Below are 22,699 nucleotides of genomic sequence, written 5' to 3' on the forward strand. Positions count from 1 at the left end.
TGTATCAAAGAATCGAAATAAGATTTTACTGTGTGTTTAATGTAATAGAGGCATAAATTAATGTTAGTAAAAATTAAAATTTTGTTTTGTAAGATGAAGTTTAAAGAAAAGTATGGTTTAGAAAACCGTTCATTTCACTGAAAAAGACAGTTTAGAGGGATGCCTAGTCTTATTCTTCCTCAGAACTGTCTTTAAAAAAAATTCCTAACAAATTACTCACTTAAGAAGTATTTACGTATGTGTGCACGCAGAAAAATCGTTCACGCAAATTGTTTTTATTTATTTAGTAATTTGCAATCTGTATATAAAAATATTACAATAAGTAAATATGAGTAATGGAGATATAGTTGATACGTGAAGAGCAAGTGGAGATAACCTATCCATCGGTAGCGCTCTTAACAGGAAATCGATGATGACGATGTTCTTTAGTTCTCAAGGTAGACCGGGACTGCTGGCGATTCAATCGGCGTGATGGATTGTTAGAAATGAATAACAGTAAAGGTGAAAGACTGTACAAATGGATTAGAGCAGATTGGAGCTTGTGATATTTCGTCTTGACAAGTTGTTGTACGAATGGATTGTTGTGGTTATTATAAAAAGCAAGGTTTAACACGTAGAAAGGAGCGTCAACTTTTTCTATTTGAATGTCTGTTTGAGTCCGTAAGTTTTGGATGTTTGGCTGAACCCCTCAGCTCTAATCCGAGTCTATACATAGGTTTGAGGATAGCAATATACATATATCAATCGTTTGGAGTTTCATGGGCAATTTGGAGCATCGACCCAAAGAGTCTTGCAAAGTGATTTTGCACCTTTTCTTAATACTTGTGTCTTTTAGGTCTAGAGTGTGGGTTCAATGTGAGTCATTTGACTGTGAAGAGCGCACCAGATCTTTGCAAGGAAGAGGATTGAAGAAGACCGGAGGATTGAGGCCCCGCCGAAGAGTAAAGGTGGCATGCTGGCATTTTTTGTTTACTGGCACTTCTTTGCTCCAGATACTTTTTTTTGTGAGTACGTTTGTCACTTGATTGATTTAGGGTTTATACGTGTAGTACTAGTGTGACTGTGTCATCTGTAGAGAAGAGTGTATGAATGGTCTCAAAAAATGAAAGAACCGTTCAGTAAAATGATACTGTACTTTCGATAGAGAAATTTTTACTTAAACTAGAATATTTCTTAAAACTTTTAACCCTTCTTGAATTGCAATGTAAGTGAAGTGTATGATCGTACATTATAATTTAAAGGACAACTTAGTGGACAATTTGCGTTTTATAGAATTTCCAAGGAAACATTTTAATTTTCGAGTAAACCGTTCGTAATTTAAACGTTTCTAGTAATACTGATAAGCCTTTACGTTAATATTTAGTTTATTTTATTTTGAAGCGATTAGCTCAAATTGGTTTTCAGGGAAATCGCAGAAAACAGAAAAACAACCATTATCACATACGTATTACAAGCACAATTAAAACAGGGAGTGGAAAAGTTACCTAACTCTTTTCCTAGAATGAAAAATACATGTAAACAATAAGAGTACATTAAGTTAAAAAAAAAATATATACAGACATACAATATTTTCGAGAAAATATGAAAAAAAAAAATATAGAAAATTGATACTTCATTGTTAAGGGATTTTGCTAATTTGCAGTCGCTGATAGAATCTAATCGAAATATAAAGTTTTTTTCTCTTGCTTGAATTTTCATTATGAGATATTTGGTTCACATTATTTGTTAAAGATACATTTTCGAACTCAGAGGACACATAACTAGATATTTTTGGTGAAGAAATGATATTGATATCAAGTATATCAAATATATGGATGTATGAAAAAGTAAAAATAAGGAAATGTAAGTTCATTAATATATAATTGACTAGAACATTTCCAAATTTGCAAGAAACCTGTCGTGGCCTCAAAAAAACCGTTCAAAATAAATTTTAAAAAACTTTCCGAAAAGTATGTTGTGCTAGTTATTTTAATTTTCTTTGAACCTACAACGTCTAAGTTATGCGATCGTGTCAGTTTTCAAGGAACCATATGTTTTTAGGTTTTCCTGAAACGTCACTAGCCTGAAATGGCTTGTACGGTCAAGTGAGAACTAATAGCTCCAAAAATCGCAGGAAACTTACTTATATTTCGTTAAGATTCCATCATGGGATTCGGCCTCAAGTTAGAACGGTCAAAATCCCTCAGCCAGGCGTAACGCTTTACCTTAGGGATTCAAAGAAAACTTTTTTCTCCTTGTCTTTTAACCTAAAATATTTATTGCCACGATAAGTTTGCACGTTGGAAATTCATTTTCCCACTCTTTTGGTAGAAAATTTCCTACTACGCTTCTTTAGAACTTTAAAGTTGTTGACAATCTCTTTTCTTCCCACAAATGTACACAAATATTTTATAGAATCGTATTATTGATTTATTTCTTTAAAGTTACAGTGAAGTTTTGTGAGCAACCCTTTTTCGCTTACAACAAACAACTTAACTTCATTAAAAAGTTAATTTTTACTTTCTCTAATTCTGTTATTAAGAGAAGATCGTTTTCCGTATAAAGTGTTATGTGGAATGAGCAACTTACTTAACATTTCGTAATTTAAAAACGAAAAGTCCACAGAAAGTTCTGATTTAATATTTTGGATCGGTGTCATCATCGATACAGAGTCCATTTAGACAAAATCAGCCAACCAAAAGTGGCGCTTTTGAACTGATTCGATTTTCGGGATTTTTCTAGAGAAAACGTTGCCAACTATTTTCATGAAATTTCTTTGCTCATTGCCCACCCCGATAATATTTATTTGAATAACTTTCTTTTTCTTTGTAAATTGCTTTTTTAAGGCACTTTTAGGGAAGAGATGGGTTATGCAATTTTTCTAAGTGTCAATCAAGGTAATGGAACTGCCTTAGCACCTGTGTCATATCAATTGATATAAAAATCTGAAAAAAAAAATTAAATTTGAAGACTACTGAATAAATTATGAGGGTTTTTAACGATTTTTTTCTCTCACCAATTAGTTACAACAAAATTTATTACATAAATTATGGCAAGAGACAGTTTTATTATTATTATTCATTCAGTAATATTACAAATTAAAATATTTATCATTCCTTTTACATAAAATTTTATGTTGACCGCTTAGGAATTTTCTACTTAGCACTCAAAGTATCTTTTCGGCTCTTTATTAAGTCGTAATCTTTGAAATTTAAGGTTTTACTTTTATCGAAGTTAATTCAAATGTAATGGGGAAAAGTATTCGTTCTATAAAACTTGTTGAAATAATTTTATTTCTTTAAAATTCTATGGTTGTTTTGGAGAAGCTGGAACTTTAGGTTTTGGTTTTACTCTAGAGTACTTCATCGGTTCTCTATAGACATTACAAAGTAATTATATAGTAAAAGATCCTATTTGTTATTGACGTATCAGTTGATAGAAGAAAGGTCATGTTTGTTCTGGAAAGTATTAAGCTTATGAAGGTAACTGTAGGAATTAAAATGATCAAATACTTTTTAATAATATTAATAACCAAGTTAATTAATTTGAGTAAGATGTAGTGTTTACATATATGTACTACATATATTCATTAATTATAATGGTTATCTCTGTTTAGGTACGCAGAATGTTCCTTAATTAAGGTGATTACAAAAACAAAATTAACTCAAATGTATTTTATCTTTTGTATTTGTTTCTCTGGCAAAGATCCAAGCTGGTAGATTAACTCAGTTAAGAATTTTTTATTGAATAAATTAATGATAATTTGCTACAACTATTTGTTTGCACACCTATCCTCTCGATTTATAAAAGGAAATTCGATTCCCCTAAAGCACCTTGTCAATTAAAATTATGCCTTTTCTGAACCCGTGTAAATCGAACATTTCTTTCAAGACATGTAAAAATGAAAATAATTTAAAAAACAAAACGTTCCATTTAATTAAAATACTCGGATATTTTTTGGCGTTTCATTTGAAACTAATAGTCCGGTCATCTTTGAAATTTGGCGAGCTCCTCGAGTGCTTCTCGTTTGGTGTGTATTGGTTCAAACGATTTACTACTAATTTCTTATTTTAAAAATACATAAAAAGTTTAACAATTTTGTTTATTTATTTATTTTCAGAAAAGTGATTTTTTTGGGGAGGTCTGTAACATATTATTCCTCGAAAATGCCATAACGAGATGGTCATCATCTTTTATGTGAAAGTAAGAACACTTTAAAATTATTTAATTACTTAAGGTAAAGAATTTATAAAATTTCAAAATTTAAGAAGAAAATAGGTAATAATGATAATAATAAATTTAATGACAGTGCAATTAGTGTACGGAGTGTAAAGAAAAATCGTTTACGCTATTTTCGAGAAAAGTTAGAAAAAAAAATGAAAAATATCCTTAGTAAGGACTATTTTTGGGTGAGTAGTTTTTGACCGCTAATTTGAGTATGAAACCAGCTGTAAATGGTTTCGAATAAGTAAGCAAATAAATAAATTTCTATCGGGTCAGCGATTTATTTATTTTTTTTTGAGTCACGAGAGTTCACGTTAAATACTCACTCACACAAAGAGAAAGAGACTTTTTCGAAAAATAACGTTTTCAGACTCGGGTAACTCAAAACGATTTTAAGCGGTGAAAGCTAGGCATCACAAATTTGATCTTAATATTTATTGCTATCTAGGCATACATTTATGAAGAAGTAAAAAAAAAATCAATCCTTATCAAACTTTAAAACATTAATAAGACCGCATTAAGTGTAATTAATAATTATTAATCTGTAATTAAAATAATGAAAGGAGAACCGATGTCATAATTATTGCGCAACTTCGTCCATTATTAATTAATAGTTGAGCTATACAAGCTGCTGGTAAGGATATTATGAACATGTACTCGTTTCACGCTATCTTGGAGCGCGCTACTTTATTTTATTATTGAGAAGTTGTATTGCACTTTCACTGAATGTACTGTGTATTACTGGCCTTATAGTCCACGAAAAAAAAAACTGTCTTATTTAATCATGAACATGATGAGGCAATCATTACTTATGATGATTACAACTCCCTGCATTATATCTTATGACGAGAATTAGTGATCTTCTGGTCTGTATCATCTTAATGTTAGAATGCGATATGTTTATGAGTGTCCATTCTGCAGTAGGTAGTAGAACTGAACTTAAGTGTGTTAAAGTAATTTCTCTCCTTTATTAAGTAATAACTATTTCCTATATGTGCGGTAGAGGGCCTTTTTATTTTCTGCATTTATGACTACTTAACGTACCTGCTTATCTTTATCCGTTTATTGTTTTTACTTCTTTTCTCTCTAGAGATAGATTAGGGGTTTCTTCTTATTATTGATGGGGATTTTTTTATGACAGCATCCTTTTATTTATTTCATACAATTGTTGCTAATAATTAGTTTGCTCTTCTCGAGATTAGACTGACATTCATTGGTACAGAGTACCGCTTAATCTAATCTCTCGTGAATACTTACGTGACCTCTACTCGTACAAATTTTATCTGTTCATTATATTATTAGATTTTTGGCATGATTTAATAGCCATAATAGGTATAGATGTCGATGTAAAATTAGTTTTGCCAAAATTTCTTTAACCCTTTGAAATGTTAAGTGCAGATTTTCAAATATATTTAAGAGCTTCAATAATTGCAATGGAATAATTGTCGCCCTTTAAAAAGCTTATTAAAATAAAACTCTGCCGAAAAATTAATGGAAATATTATAATAATTTACTCTACCCATTGCTCGCACAGACCATATGAGTAAATATACTCCTCTTATACACATATCTCTTGTTCACATTTGCTTATCACCATATAAATATTCTGATATCTATATGCACATATGTTCAGTATTATTTAACTGTTTTTAATGATTTTTTTTTTTTTTTTTTTTTTTGAAAAGTATTCTCGTCCGCAGTAGTGGACAAAATTTCCAAATAGTTAAAGTCAAATTCTCTTCACCAAAGTGAAGAATTTACTTTAGATGACGATGAAAGTCTACAACCTCAGAAAAATAAAAAATATGCGTGCTATGACCAATAAAATCGTGGGTCATTTTTATGCTAATAACAGTCATACACAAAATCTATTACGTACACTCAAACGTATATATTTGATTGCAGTTTTTAATATCACTTCTCTTCCAAAAAAAAACAAACCAAGAACCTATTCTGAAAATTTGTAGATTAATTAACAGATTTTAATCTAGCTTAATTTATTTATTTTTATGCTATGGGTACATAAATATTTCTACAATATCCCAAGTATTCCTGTAAAGAAGTTTGGCACTTCCGTCATTTTTTCTGTGGGTTCATATCATTCGCACTTCTTTGTTTAAGATTCTAATGAAGCGTGATTGATGTGTACTTCTAGCTGGTCATCTGCATTTCTTCAAAGTGTCTCTCTCTGAATGTGGTGGTAAGGCGGGATATATATGGTATACTATGCTGAGGATGAGGCCCCAAGTATACTCCATTGCGGCACTCCTGCCCCCACCGATGAGAAAGGAAAGATTACTGAATCTTTTTGAAAGATAACATTGCAGATTAAAGAAGTATATAAAAGAAAGGCACTTTTTAATTTTGAACTTTTAATAATCCAAAATGCTGAACACAATTGAAGTGCTGGGTTACATTTAAAAAAAAAACTGCCCCCATAGTTTCTCTGGACTTCTGTACAAATTACATGAAAATATCGGTAGCATTGTGATGACCACTGCGCCAATGTGGGGGTTAAGACGTTCATAACAGTTTTTTGGAAACTTATCCTAGAGTCGGCAGTGAGCTGATCGGTTTGAAGAATGACGGAAAGGTGAGTAGGTTAACCAAGGTTGTGGAACCCCATTTGCATCCCTGTAAACCTCTAAGGTAGCGAAAAGTTTTTAGTACGATCGACAATGTTAAGTATGTCGGTAGGTAAGTTTAATGGGAAGATAAAAAAATTTTGGGAGTGATCATATTCTATGAAAACGTTTTTATGTCATATTTATAGTTTTAAGAAATAGAAGATTTTGGTGGTGTGAAAGAAGGAGAGGAATGTTCAGTTCGGTTTGTATTTCTTTTTTCAGTTTGACATTTGTAAAACGTCAGATATATCTTGATGTGATATTTTTGCTCGGCGTTTAGATTATGTTTCGATAAATAAAGGATTACAATACTAATCCAACAGATATGCAGTTTTGGCCGGTAGCTTAATTAGAAAAAAAAAATTATAATGTAACAGAACAAGATGGAGCAGTCGTGGTGCACTGGTATATCCAGTCATGGTAATTCAATTAAGTGAAACCAGCGGTCACGAAATATCCTCTCCTAGCTGTACAACTCTCTAAATATATTAAATACACGCATATATTGTCAAAGTAATCTGAGTAAAATTCCTAATCTGCTGATTTAGAATCTAAAGGAAAGTAATCGCCTATTTTTTCAGGCAGACTTAACGTCCATCTACCAATTTGATTTAGAATCTTTAATATAACTTTTCTTTGATAAAGTTAAATTTTCTTTGTTCACCAGTAAACCTGTTTAGGTCTCCTTACCTAAACAAGTGATTTTTTTAGAAAATGGTCTAATCTAAATATCTTGGAAACTAAACATTTCAGGAAGCTCAATCTTTAAATTTTCTTTGGATACCCGGAATTAACATAGCAATGAAAATCTCTGAACTGGGAGCGTGCTTTCACCAAGCAGATTTTCCTCTTTTTTAAATATTTTCTTTAGTTGAAACGTTTTCCCAGGAAAATTCATTTTAGACTATTAGTGGGAGGGATTGGATATGTTTTCCTATAGTGTAGTGTCTGGTGTTACCTCTTGACAAAAAATATTAACGAAAAAAAGAACTGTAAAAACTTCGTGTTAAGAGCAAATATCCTGAACTGATTTTCTTAGTTATCGCAAGATTTTTTCTTAAACGGCTTCTATGATTTTGAATAAACTTCGTTTGTAGATTGCATACATGTGACCTATCTACATACTATATTTTTAATTAATACCAGTTTCCAAGAAAATACATTTTAGGGCAATTCCGAAGTGAAGTTGTTTGACTATGCTACCCTGTGATATTCTGAATGAACCTAAATCTTTTATAATATTAACCAAAATTAAATGTGTTTAAATTTTGACTGTAAAAAACGTTATCTCGAATATTACAAGTTAGAAATCGAACTTGTTTGGGACGTTTTTCGTGCATATTGTTTTAGGAAATTTTCTTGTGGACCAGGATAGGCTTCCTTGTAAAATGCCATTTCTGTTTAATTCTATATTTTACTACCCATATTATGTTGTTGCGAATTTAATGGTTACTGAACTGTTACTTCTCGTAACTTATGTATCTAGGTTATGATCCTTTACTGGCTAAAATATGTGCCTGCTCTCTAACGTACTCTATTGTTTAAATTATGAATTATAAAGTAAAATGGAGAAAATTTTGGAAGGTTAAATTTGTGTCATTTGCCATAAAAGTCAATTAGAAATGGTGAGCAATTTGTAAGTAAAAATTATTTACTACTTATACCTAAAAATAATGATCTAAAATTATCTGATTCTTAAATGAAATATATCTACTGTTCACCTTTTTTTTTATTTGTTTATATTTTTTGTTTTTTTTTAAAGTCCATTTAACATTAACTATTATTCTTTCTGTTAGTGCGTACTACTTTCTAATAACTTATTCATACTGGTCATTAATTTGAATAATTCACGGTAACTTGTATGCGCTGATAATTTCAAAATTTCTTTCTATAACAATAACGCCATGATTTCTGAAAGATTTCATTGCGAAAGTTTTGAAACAAATTTGTGATTTTTTTTCAAAAACTTATTTAAACTAGATTTGTATGCTCAGATTAGTAGTTTTTTTTTTAGTTTAGGAGTGAGCTCATAATAGTTGAGAGGCTCAGACTTTTGCTCGAGGTAATTTAATATAACGCTCACAGTTACATAGTTTTCTAGTTTGTTAACGTAAAAACCGGCGGCGATGTTTGATGTGTTAATCTAAAGAGTTTACATATGTGAACATTCTTTTTCGGCCAAAACCACATTTATAATTAGGTTATTAACAGAGTTCTTTTAACGTTCTGTTTGACTGCCCATGGGCAGTCACTATAGGATTCTTCGTGAAGGTCTTCATTTGAGCATATCCAACCTTCTCTTGTAATTTGCCTTCAAAATTATTATCTATCTTCCATAATCAATTAATTGTAATTGATTGAAGTGTTGATAGCTTTGTCAAAGAAAATTTTTTTCCTTTTTCACAGTTTTTCTAATACTAGAAAAAAATTGAAATCCCGGTTTCGTTATACGAAATTTAATACTGTAGAATAATTACATCATTTAGAACTTACCTTGAACACAATTTATTATTCAAGGTTGTCAATTTTGCAGCAACGAAAAAACGTTTTCATTGTTGATGTGTTTTAATTTCTTTTAATTCATATGATAAAATATTTGTTTGGACCAAAGTCCAATATAGCAATTAAGTTCGACATCGTTAGATAAAAGAAAAATTAATACTCTAATTTATTATAATGGACGAGTATTAATTCTATTAATAACGCTGAAAATAAACATTTCGTCACGTTATATTATACGACATACATTCATTTATTGATTACTAATTTATAATTAATATACACTGTATTCGTTTTGTAAATTCTTTTCCATTATCAGAAAGATTTCACAATACTGTAATTATGTTCGTTGTTTTTTCATTACATATTAAGATTGTTTTCAAAATTATGTAGTGAGTATGGTTTAGTATCTTTATGAATGAGTGATTTCTCGTATTTTCGTTTATTGTTAATGGAGGCACGTTAATCCTTAATGAAACTTACAAATCACTACTATCAGAAACTGACATACACTGGGCCAAAAAAGTCTGTGAACACTAACCTAAATTTTATTACTTTTATTATTATCTTATTAGAAACTTCTTTTATTTTCAAATGAAATATACTATTCGATAGAGAGAAACCAGAGTTTTTCATTTTATATTCAATCTTTTATTTTTGTTCAGCAGGAATATCACAATTAAATGTTTAACAAAACAACACCCCAAACGAATGCAAAAAAAGTCTGTGAACAGCTGTATAAATATGTAAAAACATTAAGATAACAAACAGAAAAACGATTGAATAAAGTTTCAAAGTTCTCTATTGTATTGTAGAAACCACTACAGTCAGTTTTGTGAATAAATAATCTAATTAGTACATATTTAACCACTAATATGGAAGTTCCCAGACCAATTCGAGAACTTATTGTGACGTTGCGAAATGAAAGAAAAAGTATTCGAGAAATAGGGAAGATAGTTCAAAAAAACCCTTCAACGGTGCATAATATAATAAAAAAGTACGGAAATGTGATTAGTAGGCCACGCAGTGGACGGCCACCAAAACTTAATTCCTTTCATAAACGGCAAATTCTGAAGTCTGTTCGAGAAGAACCCAGGACAAGCGCTCAAAAAATCAGTCAAGAATTATCAAGTGGTTATGTGTAAGCGTAACACCACATACAATTAGAAATAAATTACATGAATACCATTATTGCGGTCGAGTCCCGAGGAAAAAACCTTTAATCAATAAAATAAATAGTAACCGCCGATTGGATTTCGCGAAAGAATATGTTTCTAAGCCTTCTAGTTTCTGGGAAACCGTAATCTTTTCAGATGAGTCGAAATTCAATGTATGTGGGTCTGATTGACGACAAAAAGTGTGGCAAAAAAGAAATGAAGCTATGAAAATGAAAAATATGAAGCCTACTTTTAAGCATGGGGGAGGCAACATTCTGGTGTGGGGTGCATGAGTGCTAAAGGAGTGGGCAAGTTAGATCTAATTAATGGTATGATGGACCAATATGTGTATGTGGATATATTAAGACGCAATTTAAAAGAAAATTCAAAAAAATTAGGGTTGGAGGGAACGTTTGTCTTCCAACAAGACAATGACCCGAAACATACCGCACCAAAAACTCGGGAATGGCTTTTAAATAATACACTCTGGCGCCTAAACACCCCTCCACAAATGCCAGACCTTAACCCAATAGAACATTTGTGGGATGAAATCAGCCGCGAAATAAATAAACGAGGAATAAGAAACCGTGAACAACTAAAAAACGCTATTTTCGAAGAGTGGGATAAAATTCCAACATTGACGACCACAAAATTATTAGGATCGATGAAAGCTCGTTTGTTGGAAGTGATTAGGAACATAGGAGGTCCTACAAGTTTTTAAAATTTATAATTCACGTACAATGTGTAACAATGATTTATTTCTGCAAAGTGTTCACAGACTTTTTTTGCATTCGTTTGGGGTGTTGTTTTGTTAAACATTTAATTGTGATATTCCTGCTGAACAAAAATAAAAGATTGAATATAAAATGAAAAACTCTGGTTTCTCTCTATCGAATAGTATATTTCATTTGAAAATAAAAGAAGTTTCTAATAAGATAATAATAAAAGTAATAAAATTTAGGTTAGTGTTCACAGACTTTTTTGGCCCAGTGTATTTATTACTGAATTGGTAAAAGATGTATTTAAGAGAAGTTCATCTTGTGTTAGCATTTCTGACCGTCGAAGATGTGTCTGAACTTTATAAATTTTCTAAATGTGTAACAAGGGCTTTCGCATATATATGTATATTTGCTTTAATTTCGGTAAATTAAATTATGTTTTGTGGTTTTTAATTAGATTATTAAAGGCAATTTTTAGCCTCAAATTCTTTTATTATTTTTCGAATCGACGTTTCGAACTACCCCGCTCTGGGTACATCTTCAGTATCAATTACAATGATAGCCAAAAGTAATCAGAATTAGCGGTTTTTGACTTTCTTTGTAGATCTAACTGAAGATGGATTAGGGCGGTTTAAGACGTCTAGTTAAAAAAAGTATTTGAGACTGAAATTGTGGATTTATTGATCTATTATTTAGATATTGAGGATATTTATAAAATCGAGAGAAAAAAAAATGTATATATTTTATTTATGGGAAAACCAAAATCATGGAGTGCTGCAGTTTCTTTTGGAGACACCCATCCGTGTCGAAACGTTTAGTAGTAGTAGTAGTAGTAGTAGTAGTGATAAACGGTTTTTTCAGGAACCATACTAATAAAACACAGATCAATATATTGTAAAAAAGAAGAAAATGAATTTTCCATTTCATTATGGTTTTGGGCACTCTCAATTCCTGAAAGTGCTGTCCAAAGTTTTCTTTGAGAAAAACCTGTTCATTGATATTATCTGAGGGATGTTGATCACTGGATTCAGCTTGAACATTTCAAAACATTTTTTTTATATTCTCTGTTCTATTGTCCCCAAGTTATTAATTTTCTTTTCGTTTGGAATATCGTATTTACAGATTTTTTAAATTATATTTTTATTGTTACTAATAATAGTACACGTCTGAATTATGAAAACAATCTTCTGCTTCTTTGGCATTGCTTGCATGATCTAATAATTCATTATACCCCAATTTTCTGTCTGTATTTGACTGCGGTATATCATTTTCCAGATAGACACCGTCTGCGTGTTTATTATAATAATTACTATTATTAGAATGCTCTTCCGTTAAGAGGCCAAAACATTCAATGCTTTTATTAAACATTTATTGTATAGAGAATTATCTCTTTTCCAAGTAGACCTATTTTTGCTTACTTTTACGTAAAAATAACTGAAACTAAGTAAAAGCATAGTTTGTTTTGCTTCATATTCGTGATACGGGTTTTATTTAAAACACTAACAAAATCTTTAAATTGCGACAGGAAAGATAGAACGTGAACGAGTTACTTTTCTTGGAGGCTTTCTTGGAGAAGTAAAACATTGTTGCAGAAAACAAGAAGAAAGACTAATTTTAATTGAAATTCCAACTAAAAAACTGAAATTTATTTTTACGTAGGTATTTTATTTTTTTATTTACATGAAAGTAAAGTTCTGTTACCCTAATTGAAGGAACAAGCAATCTTAATTTTAAAAATTAAGAATTTCAGCAATCCTGAATAAGATAGATTGGGTAGATTCTTTTATTTTTAGCTGATACTAATTTGAACATTCTAATTCGCAAATAGTAAGAGTGCAAGAGATCGTTATGGTAAGCTTAGTTTAATTAGATGGATAAAATAGCAGTTGAAAGTGAAAATTTAATTTTAATATATGAAATATAAAGTAAAAGTACTTGTGTTATTACTTTTAGTGAATATTTTAAGTTAAACAAAACTAATATGGAAAGTCTTTACAGATATTTACGCTTTTCTTATTTTAATTAAATGTAGATGAATAATAATTGAAGAAAATATGTGTAATAAAAAAAGAAGATTATCCATAAGATTGAATTTTTAATTGGATGATTTATTTTTATGGTAGAATTCAACTTAAAATTCTATATGGCAAAAGCATTGCCTGATAACATTTTCAAGGACATAGACATATATGATGTTTATGTAAATATTTTTTTGTATTTAGAAATGATATATCAGAGATAGACCACATGGCTTTCTGCTTATTTCAGTATTTCGAAACACTTAATTAGAAATTAATTTATAAATATGGAATTACTAAATGAAAATGTCTAATAGACAAAAAGAAACCCAACATCTTTTCCACATAACCTAATCATTTTTGTAATTTTTCCAGCTTGCACCAGAGTTCCAGAATTTGCAGTTTCCAGATTTAAGCATCTTGCTTGTTAGGAACATTTGGATATCCATATGAAGAATGCAGTCTCAGCATTATTCACTCAGAAGATGATGGCGTTAGCCTCATGCTAACCCAGTAATAATAAAACATGGTAAGAATCTTTTAATTATTTTAAACGATAGTCCTAAATGAGGTTTTTATGTAGTATACGAAGTTTAAAATCCATGGCCATCGATCTCTCTATTATTTTTATTGTAGAACTTTTTCTTTTTTTTTAATTTTAGTGAACTTGAGCTTGCAAGCTAATGTGATGGTTGCAATTACGTTGCAACGCGCGTGTGTTGTATGTATTACGTGTTTTATAGCAACATATTAAGGGAAGGGAGTGCTTTATTCACGACGTGTCGGATGTGTAGTATAATTGAAAGAAAGTTTTGTGTTTGCATGTGCATTAGCGAGGTCAATGCCTCTCTTGATTTTACAATGTTACCAGACGAAAACATTAAGGGGCTTGGTGGTTAGGGTCAGACTTGCGTACACTGTGTATAATATATTTATGATTTATTTCCACACGACGTAATTCTCCGGCACTAGTTCATTTTATAAGACTTAAAAGAATCACTTATCCAATAGTGAACTGTTTCTATATTCAATTTGTTACAATACCCAAAAATTTATCGGAAATCCAGTTCTATTAAATGTTCTCTTAAAAGAAGTATATTGCAATGATGTAGGAAATATTATGCAGGTCAGTGGTGGTGTTTTAATGCATTTATTTGTTTGTAGTAATCTATTTCGTACTTCCTGATTATAATCAGGTGACTTCCTAAAATAAATTATTACAGTACGACCGGCTTTGACTGTTTCATAATAAATTTCTTTCATAAAACATTTATGCTTCAAATGAATAGATCTTGTTCTATATTTTATACTGACTACTGATGTTTATCTACATTTTTCCTGTTTACAAAGAAGGCTTTGACTATTCATAATGATCGGACGTTTCTATTTTCGTTGCCTAAATAATTCCTACAGTGGGAAGTGGAATCAGCATCAATTTCTTCAGTAACCTCGTAGGGTATCTCTGCATTTGAAAACTTATTACTGACAGCAAAGTAGGAGATACTGTGGCATTTTTTAAAATTTTCGTCCAACTTAATGAAAAGTATAGTCGTCCGCAGGAATAGGGAAATAGCAAAAAGTAAAGAAAAACATAAAAATTAATCAAAAGAAAATGAAAGTTGGTTTACAGTGATAAGAAAGAAGAATAAAATACCTAACATAAATAATAATAATAGCATTATTATTGTGAAGCATAGGCTTTACATTGAAAGTCCACTTATGAAGCAGAAAACTAAACTTTTAATCTATTACCGTAAAAAAACGAACAAATAACAAAATAAAGAAGTAATCAGGCTTTTTTCTTTTATTTTATTATTTGATGTCTAAAATTTCTGGCCATTCTTAGTCAAAATAATCAGCGTGAGATATTGCTAGAACTTAATACAATGGTTGTATAATGATTAGTGGGTACTAAACTATTGTAGTTTGGACATATCATGAGAGTTTGAGGAGCCAGTATTGCCAAGTTAATATGTGAAACGAAGGTTTACTTACTGGCAATATAATGAGGGTGGCCCTTTAAAAACCTGTGATCAGGATATTGTTCAAAGGATTTAAAAATAGAGGGTTCCACTGGACCAAGAGAGAAGAAAAATTGCCGGACAACACTGAATGGAAGACTGCAGACATGGTAAAAGGAGGAAGATTAAGAAGAAAAAGGAAGTCAATATCAAAATAACATTGATATACTTTCCGCTTACCGTATCCTGGACAACCTATCATAGTAAGGTTGTCCCTTCTCTAAAAAAGGACATTCTGGATGCTTCATTGAAACTTGGTTTTGTTATCCACACGAAATAATCGATCTGAAAGTTGAATGTGATTTTTCGTTTTTCAGCGGCTTATTTATTCGCTTTTTTCATGTTTAGGGGAACTTGATACTTCAACTGTATATAAACATTCAAATTTTGAAGTGTTGACACAATAATTTGATTATTCGTATGAATTGAAATGATACATCTTACTTGAAGCAGACAATTTGTTAGTCAACATCTTGGTTTTAATATAGAAGAACCTTGAGTAGATATTTGATGTTTATTGAGAGAAAAAGAAAACCATTTTAGTAGAACTTCATAACTGGACAATTTATATGTACATATATTTCAATTAAATTATATAATAAAAGAAAATGGGTACTGTTAAAAAAGTAATGAATATAACCGTTGTTGTCCTCCAATAATACCGAGATATTTGTCTACAAAATCGATAGTGTGCGTATGTACGTATGTTACCAAACCATTTTTACGTGTCTCGACTACAGACCACATAATAGAAATAAATTTGTTATTTACCAAAATCCCTTTAATAAAGAAAGATAAACTGATGTCTTATTTGAAGTGACCAAGATATTTTTTGTATTTTTCTCACACTGTGTACACAGTAGGTTAGGTTTCCATCGTAGAGGGTAAACGTTAAAGAAATGGCGTCATATATTATTCCTTTCTTTTTTTAATAAAAGGTCAAGTGTGGCATCAATTTTCTTTGAATGACTTTTTTTTTTCTATTTTGAACACAGTCTCTCTCTGTACGTAATATCAAGACAATTTTTTTGATCTTCTTTTTTGGCAAACGTTAAACTCTCCAAGGATATTAAGATGACGTCTAAAATAAACTTGGTAATTTATTTGATAATGAAATCAGGGTATTATATTTCATTGCTTATAAATTTCTGATGGACAATTATTTTCATCCTCTTATATGTTGAATTTTTACGAACTTTTTTGAACTCTATAGTTTTACCTTGAACCCAGATCATGTCTTCGCAAGAGAAAGGAGCTCTTCTTAAAATTTCAAGAGGAAATATTGCCATATGACAGATTTTAATTTTAGAGTTTCCACTTTTTAGTGCATCTCCATGCACAAATTTAGAAATAACAATATTTTTAAGAGCGTTTTTTTAAGGAAAATTCATTTTTTGTGTCTAGGAAAAACGGGTAACGCTTTCCCCAATATATATACTGTCATTTTAGAATGTGGTACGATTTTAAAGCAGGTATTAATAAGAATCAAATAATGTAACTAAAATTCCAAATTAGTACGAATTAAATTAAATGTATGATCTCTTCCAATCATTTCCTTTATTTGTGTACGCTCTCATGTTGGTCTATCATTTTTGTATCAGTCATTTCAGGGAACTTTGTTGGAATGGAATTCTTAGGGAGGGGTTAAATTGTGATTTTAACAGTCGAATTTGAATACTCTTCACCTAACTGGTTTATCTACCTTTGATGAAGGATGACTTGCCGAAATCAGTTTGGGATATATGTGTGCTACGATAGTTAAAATCAGCGACCAGGTCGCATTTTCAATCAAATTAGATCTTTCTTGCTGTTTACCTTATTTTCTTTTGTGATGCTGGCTCACCCACTTACAAAGACCAGATTGTAAAAACCTTTCCTTATTCAGGGATTGGTAATGTATATTTCCGATGAGAAACCACAGGGGTAAGAAAAACCAAAATATTTCTTAAGCACACACTGTCAATCCCTATTATTGCTTGTTCAGTTCCATTAACTTAAAACTTGATTACTACTTACAGAACAAAGACTTATAATGTAACTTAAGCATATGTTTGTTTTTTAAACATACGTTTTTATTTATTTATTTAATTTTTTTAATTAAATCGAATTTATTTCTTGAAAAAATAAATATTTAAAAAATATTTAATATATCCAGAAAGTTTTTTTTTTGGCATAAATTTTTAATAACAATTTCGGTTTCAATGGTCTGGGGTACAGAACGAAATTCTTATTTTTGGTAAGTCCATAATCCATCCATTTAGTTATTTAAAACGTTAATATTTGTTTAGGTTGTTTCAAAGTATCGTAAATTATCCAAATGGCCAAACATCCAAGTAATTTATCAATTATATTAGCTGTGTTTCTTGTGCTATAATTGATTTCTTTTTTCTTTTTTTTTATCCAAGTTTAGCTAATTATTTTAATGAAGCATGTATGATAAAACATATGCTTTGTTTTATTTTTCAAAAATCTGTTATTTAAACCGAGAATGACACTGCTATTTAAATTAATATATTATTAAACTGCTTTTTTAGGTCATGTTTAGCACTTTTATTTTTCAATTTTGTTTTTCTATATTTAAATTAATTTTTCATTCTCTCTTTAGTTATAGATTCAGATGCAAAATTATGTGTGATTACTCACACGAATGGGATGTCCCTTAATCCCTTCTGTCAGATAATTAATTATGACACGCCAAGTTTCAAAAAAAATTGAGGGAATCTATTCTCTTTAATTTGCGAAATTACATCAATTATTTTAATGATTTTTTCATTTTACTTGAGTTTTCATGGTTCTAGCTTAAATATTTTCTTCAAATTTTGAGCTTATATATATCTGTATATAAACTACCACTATGTTACACTTCAAGCGATCCGTTCTGAACCAAAGCAAATTTTCCTTGAAAAAACGTTTACAGACGAAAATTGGAGATCTAACTCTGAGTGCCGTGAGCATTCGAATATAAATAATTGAAAATAAGTTTTATTAGATTATATTGCTTTAGCGAAATTCATTAAATATCAGAAAATAACATTATACTCCCTTATAATGAGACTCGGCTACAAAAAACATACTATATGACGTGATTGGTATAGGGGGAACGTCTTACTTTAAACTCTGACCGAAAGTATGTATTGAATTTCGAATTTGAAAAAATCTGACTACAAAAATACAATTTTACAGAATAGTTTTATAGGTTCTTTTTTTTCTTTATCTTGAAATTCAATTGCTACTTTCATTTAACTTAATAAAATTTAATGTTACCAGAAAATTATTCATAAAATCTATAATTATTGGACTAAGATAAAGTTGATTTTGTTGTTTCTGTTGTACACTTCCTTTTTAGACGATCTTCTAGTGTCCAATCAATTATGGTCTTATTTGCTAAACTTGTTTTTTATTCTTTTTTTTGAAAACAAGCGGATTTTGTTTATAACGTAGGGGGGACCATTTTTTTTTTAGCCCTTGCTGCTGCTTTACTACCAGACTGTATGAGTCATCAGATCTTTTCTTTCAGTTCGTCTGTGGAGTATTCCTGAATGCCCCCTCTTTCTTTTAGCCTACATGCACCATACGTACGTAATTCTTCGCCCACAACGATACCAAGTTTGTAACGTTCCACCTACGTCTGCTTTTTCTTTGCTATTATTTTAGTACCTTTTTCTTTGTTATACCTACTTCAGTTTGTGTTCATAAGTTAATTCGTTACCTTGTTACTATTGATAAGAGCAATTGATGCAACAATGCAGTTAATTAGTTCCGTTCATAAGGAAACGATATCATCTTCCAGTAAATGGTCATCTAGAAGTATTAGGTATGTGCTTTCCTTTTGAGAATAATTTAGTTTTAATATTTCCAGGGACATTATCGAGCTTTTTTTTACATTGAGGATAAGCTACCATTATCCATCTTTTTCTATTCAGACGATTAGTATCATATTGAAGATTATTTGATTGAAAAACCCTTTATTGAAATCTGATAAAGGTAGTATAGTACCACGCAATTCACGATCAGTCTTTATAAAAATGTTCTTCAGGCAACTTTACGAAAGTGGACAAGTTTTTATAATTGGGCTTTTGTAGTCGAGCATAACTTCCACCCTCAGTTAAATGAGTAAATCCATCCTCGCTTAAATGAAGTAGGGGACAACTTTAAATATAAGTTACTGCTTACTTGTGTGAAATTTAAACGAAGTCACTTAGTTCGAGTAAATCTTTAAAAAAAACTTATTTTAATTAAAAAATCTAAAAATGACTCTTTCAGATAACCTAATTCTTAAAATTTGCAATCTCTCCTTCTTCACTTCATAGATTAAGCTGTTCCCATCTTCACAGTATTCTCCTTTTCAGAGGCCTATTTGATGACCAGTTGTAAATGACGTACTTAAAAGTCTGCTGTCAACCACTATATTTATTTGGTGTTACCAACTTATTTACTTTAATTCTCTCGTTGGGAAAGATTTGCAGATATCCTCATTTTTCAATTTATCCTCCTGGTAGAGATCTCTAACTAACTTTTCTTAGAAATTCCATTTCTGCGGACTGAAGACGCTGTTCGTAGTTCCAAGACAGTGCCCTTGATTTGGAACCGTAATTAAGAAAGTCCACAGACATAACTTTATAACTGTTTCACTCGTTTTCTATCGCTTCTCGTTTACTCCATTCGTATTCAGGGAATCTCAAAACGGATTTTTCTGGAGAAAAACTGTTCTATCGTTGGCAATACTTTAATTTTTATGAAGAGTAAGATAAAATAAAAATTAATAACAATATTTAGGCGCAATAAGATGTTAGTGAAGCAAGAAACGCACTGAAACCCACGACTAGAGTAAGTGAGTTACTGTTACGCAATCTCAGATCGAGCTAAAACGCAGTAAATGGCATAGTTCTCTGTAATTCTGGCGGCCAATTTCTCCTCGTGCTGTATTTCTAAACAGGCATTAGACAAATTAGCATTAAATTCGAATATATACGCTACAGATTCAGTTGTCCTTGATTCTGTAAGATTTTGCCTTATTGGTGGAACTAATCCAGTGTGTAGAAATGGCATATCCCTGCGAACAAAACTAAAAAGTAAATAAATATAAAATTTAAGGATTTTTTTAAGAATGACTAAATAGATTCTACAAGTGGTAATTTTGCTTGACTTCCTTGCTTAATATCATTTATGTATAATGTAAACTCATTACTATTGCAGTAATAATGGAATTTCTGTACGTGAGAAAAATTCAGAATTTGTTGAGCGGATAGACCATTTTACCGAGTGTTTTTTAGTCATGCTTCTGCACAAAATTTTAGTTTCAAATAAATTTCTTTATGTTAATAGCGGTAAGGGGAAGTCAGAGAGTGTTTGCATCCGAAATTTACGTACATATACGTGAACATTTATTTAGACCGAAAATATTACGTGAGGAGACTAGCGTGTCCCCTAGCATCTGGTAGGTCGTATGTTTTATTAAAACTTTTTTATAATTGCATGATTTTTTTAGAATCTAAATTCTCCTTTTTTTTCCAACTGGCCATTTTATTTACTAATAGCGAATTTTGCATTTAAGAATTAATAAAATAAATCTCGATATAACATGGAAGATGGTAAAATTAGATAGCAATCCCTTCTTATTTACTTTCCTTGGATTCTCAATGTAGTTGCATTGCTTCTCCTTGAGTGAGAGGAAAAAACAGTATGTGCAACGTAACAACAGGTAACGGACGGTTGAAACGGTTGGCTTGAGACTAGAGAGGTGAAAGTTTGTATGTGTGTGTGTGTCTACATCAGCCAGTTGTATGAACAGCGTCAGGGCATAGAGACTGTCGCGAGTACGAACAGATTAGGGAAGAGATATTAGTTACTGTGGTTAAAAGTGTTACGTTATTTTTTTTGTTTTTTTACGCGGATAATTTAGGTGAAGGTGTTTATTTAAAATAGCGGAGAAAAAAAAGAGAAGAAGAAGGGAAATCGACAAAGTAAACAAACTTTTCCAAGGTCCCCCCTCGGCAGCCTAGTACCTAGTACCACGATCGTCTGGGAAGATATCGACAATACTCTAAGATAATTCTATGACCTAGTTTATTAACTAGGGGAAAATATCTTTAAAAAAAGAAAAAGAAGAAAACCTGCTTAATTTATTTTCATTTACCATTTTACTCAGAGGTTAATTCTCAATGAGGGGAAAATTGTATGTGAATTTAATCTAGCAATGACTCTTGCGTTGATTTTTTTCTCTTTTTTACTAAAAATCAACATGTGATAACAAGACATTAAACTAACGACGATTAAACAAGAACTATTATGGCTCAAACACTCGCTATAAATAGGTAAATTATTTATTTATTATTTTAATTCTCACTTGTATTAATCATTTCATTATTACTTGACTGCATTGTACTTCAAAGAATGGTTACTTCCTGTTTAGGTAGTAAGAGAAAGTATTGGGAGGATGTCAAATATTTTAAATTGAGTTTTCCACCGGAAATAAATGTTCTAAGACTTCTTAACTATGGGAAAATTAAGCGCACGGTCTGTTCGTGTGTTTTTGTGCGAATAGAAGAACCTAAACTTGAAAAATCACTGGTTGCTTGAATATATTATAAAATGAAGTGACATTACAATCATTGCTTGAATTCCGTAAATTAAAGAAATTTTTATAATATTTGATGTGACATTATTATTCGTCTGCAGGAAGGGACCTAGTTCTACCATTGTGAGGGACTTGGCTGTCGTAATAAGTTTTCCAAATGCTCCCTGCAGTCCTCCTAAAATTCACAACTATCCAAACAAATCGATAAGAATCTTTGATAGTCTAGGAAATTGTACAGAGAGACCCATGATCCTAAACCTTAACTTTTAACCCGTTACAATCCAATTCAGTTTTAATGAGTATTATTTCCTCTGTTTTCTCAAATTCTAAAGAAGGTTTCAGATATGAGCCCCATTTTGGTGGAGATGTCTCCTTTCAACCTTAATGCCCAGTCTAGAGGGGATCCGACAAATAGTGTGATATAGGTGGGCCGTGACAAACGCAGATCAAGCCTTGCTGATTTGCTTGAAGTGCTTCCATTTCTGGAAACTAGAAAGACAGAATGACCAAAGACAATGTTTATGTTAGCAGCTTGAGGGACTAATAAGGAAGAGTGATGTGCCTAATTTGACCAACGCACTTCGCACTTCTTCATTTCCCATTAAACGCATTTAACGAACTTGGTATATTCTCTTCTAATAGAAAATCACTTATTAAATTCTGAAACCATACTGCTCGGCTTGATAGAGGTGCTAAAACTAGTGGGCAGACTAAACAGTCGCATCCACCTGTAGAATGTATGCTTTTCAGGCAAGCTCATACTAATAAGTTATTTGCGTATTTACTGAACGTTATATAAAATTTAATAGTAAAAGAAAATCTGTTAATTAAATTAATTACTGCAGTAAGAGAAAGAGTCTTATGAATGGTTTACACCA

The 22,699-nt window shown here is 31.0% G+C and overlaps 1 protein-coding gene across 12 annotated transcripts in view; it reads left to right on the forward strand.

Moving 5' to 3' along the window:
- LOC141447499 (uncharacterized) overlaps positions 1 to 22,699 on the forward strand; it is a 52,476-nt gene that overhangs the window by 12,543 nt on the left and 17,234 nt on the right. For 3 of the 12 annotated variants that reach the window (XM_074115122.1, XM_074115121.1, XM_074115123.1), the window contains exons 6-9: positions 836 to 1,004; positions 4,100 to 4,182; positions 12,731 to 12,860; positions 13,599 to 13,752. Coding sequence is in view for 4 of the 12 variants with exons in the window: in XM_074115117.1 (XP_073971218.1) it covers positions 20,560 to 20,681 (122 nt within the window). In the remaining 8 variants the exon portion in view is untranslated. Of the gene's footprint in view, positions 1 to 835; positions 1,005 to 4,099; positions 4,183 to 8,330; positions 8,467 to 12,730; positions 12,861 to 13,598; positions 13,753 to 14,202; positions 14,350 to 17,343; positions 17,481 to 18,801; positions 19,059 to 20,544; positions 20,682 to 20,936; positions 21,559 to 22,699 lie in introns of those variants that run through there. The other 9 variants (XR_012454368.1, XM_074115117.1, XM_074115124.1 and 6 more) reach the window with 8 other exon arrangements.

Source organism: Rhodnius prolixus, unplaced genomic scaffold (assembly GCF_049639745.1).
Source record: "Rhodnius prolixus isolate KJV_2025 unplaced genomic scaffold, Rpr scaffold_7, whole genome shotgun sequence".
NCBI lineage: Eukaryota > Metazoa > Arthropoda > Insecta > Hemiptera > Reduviidae > Rhodnius > Rhodnius prolixus.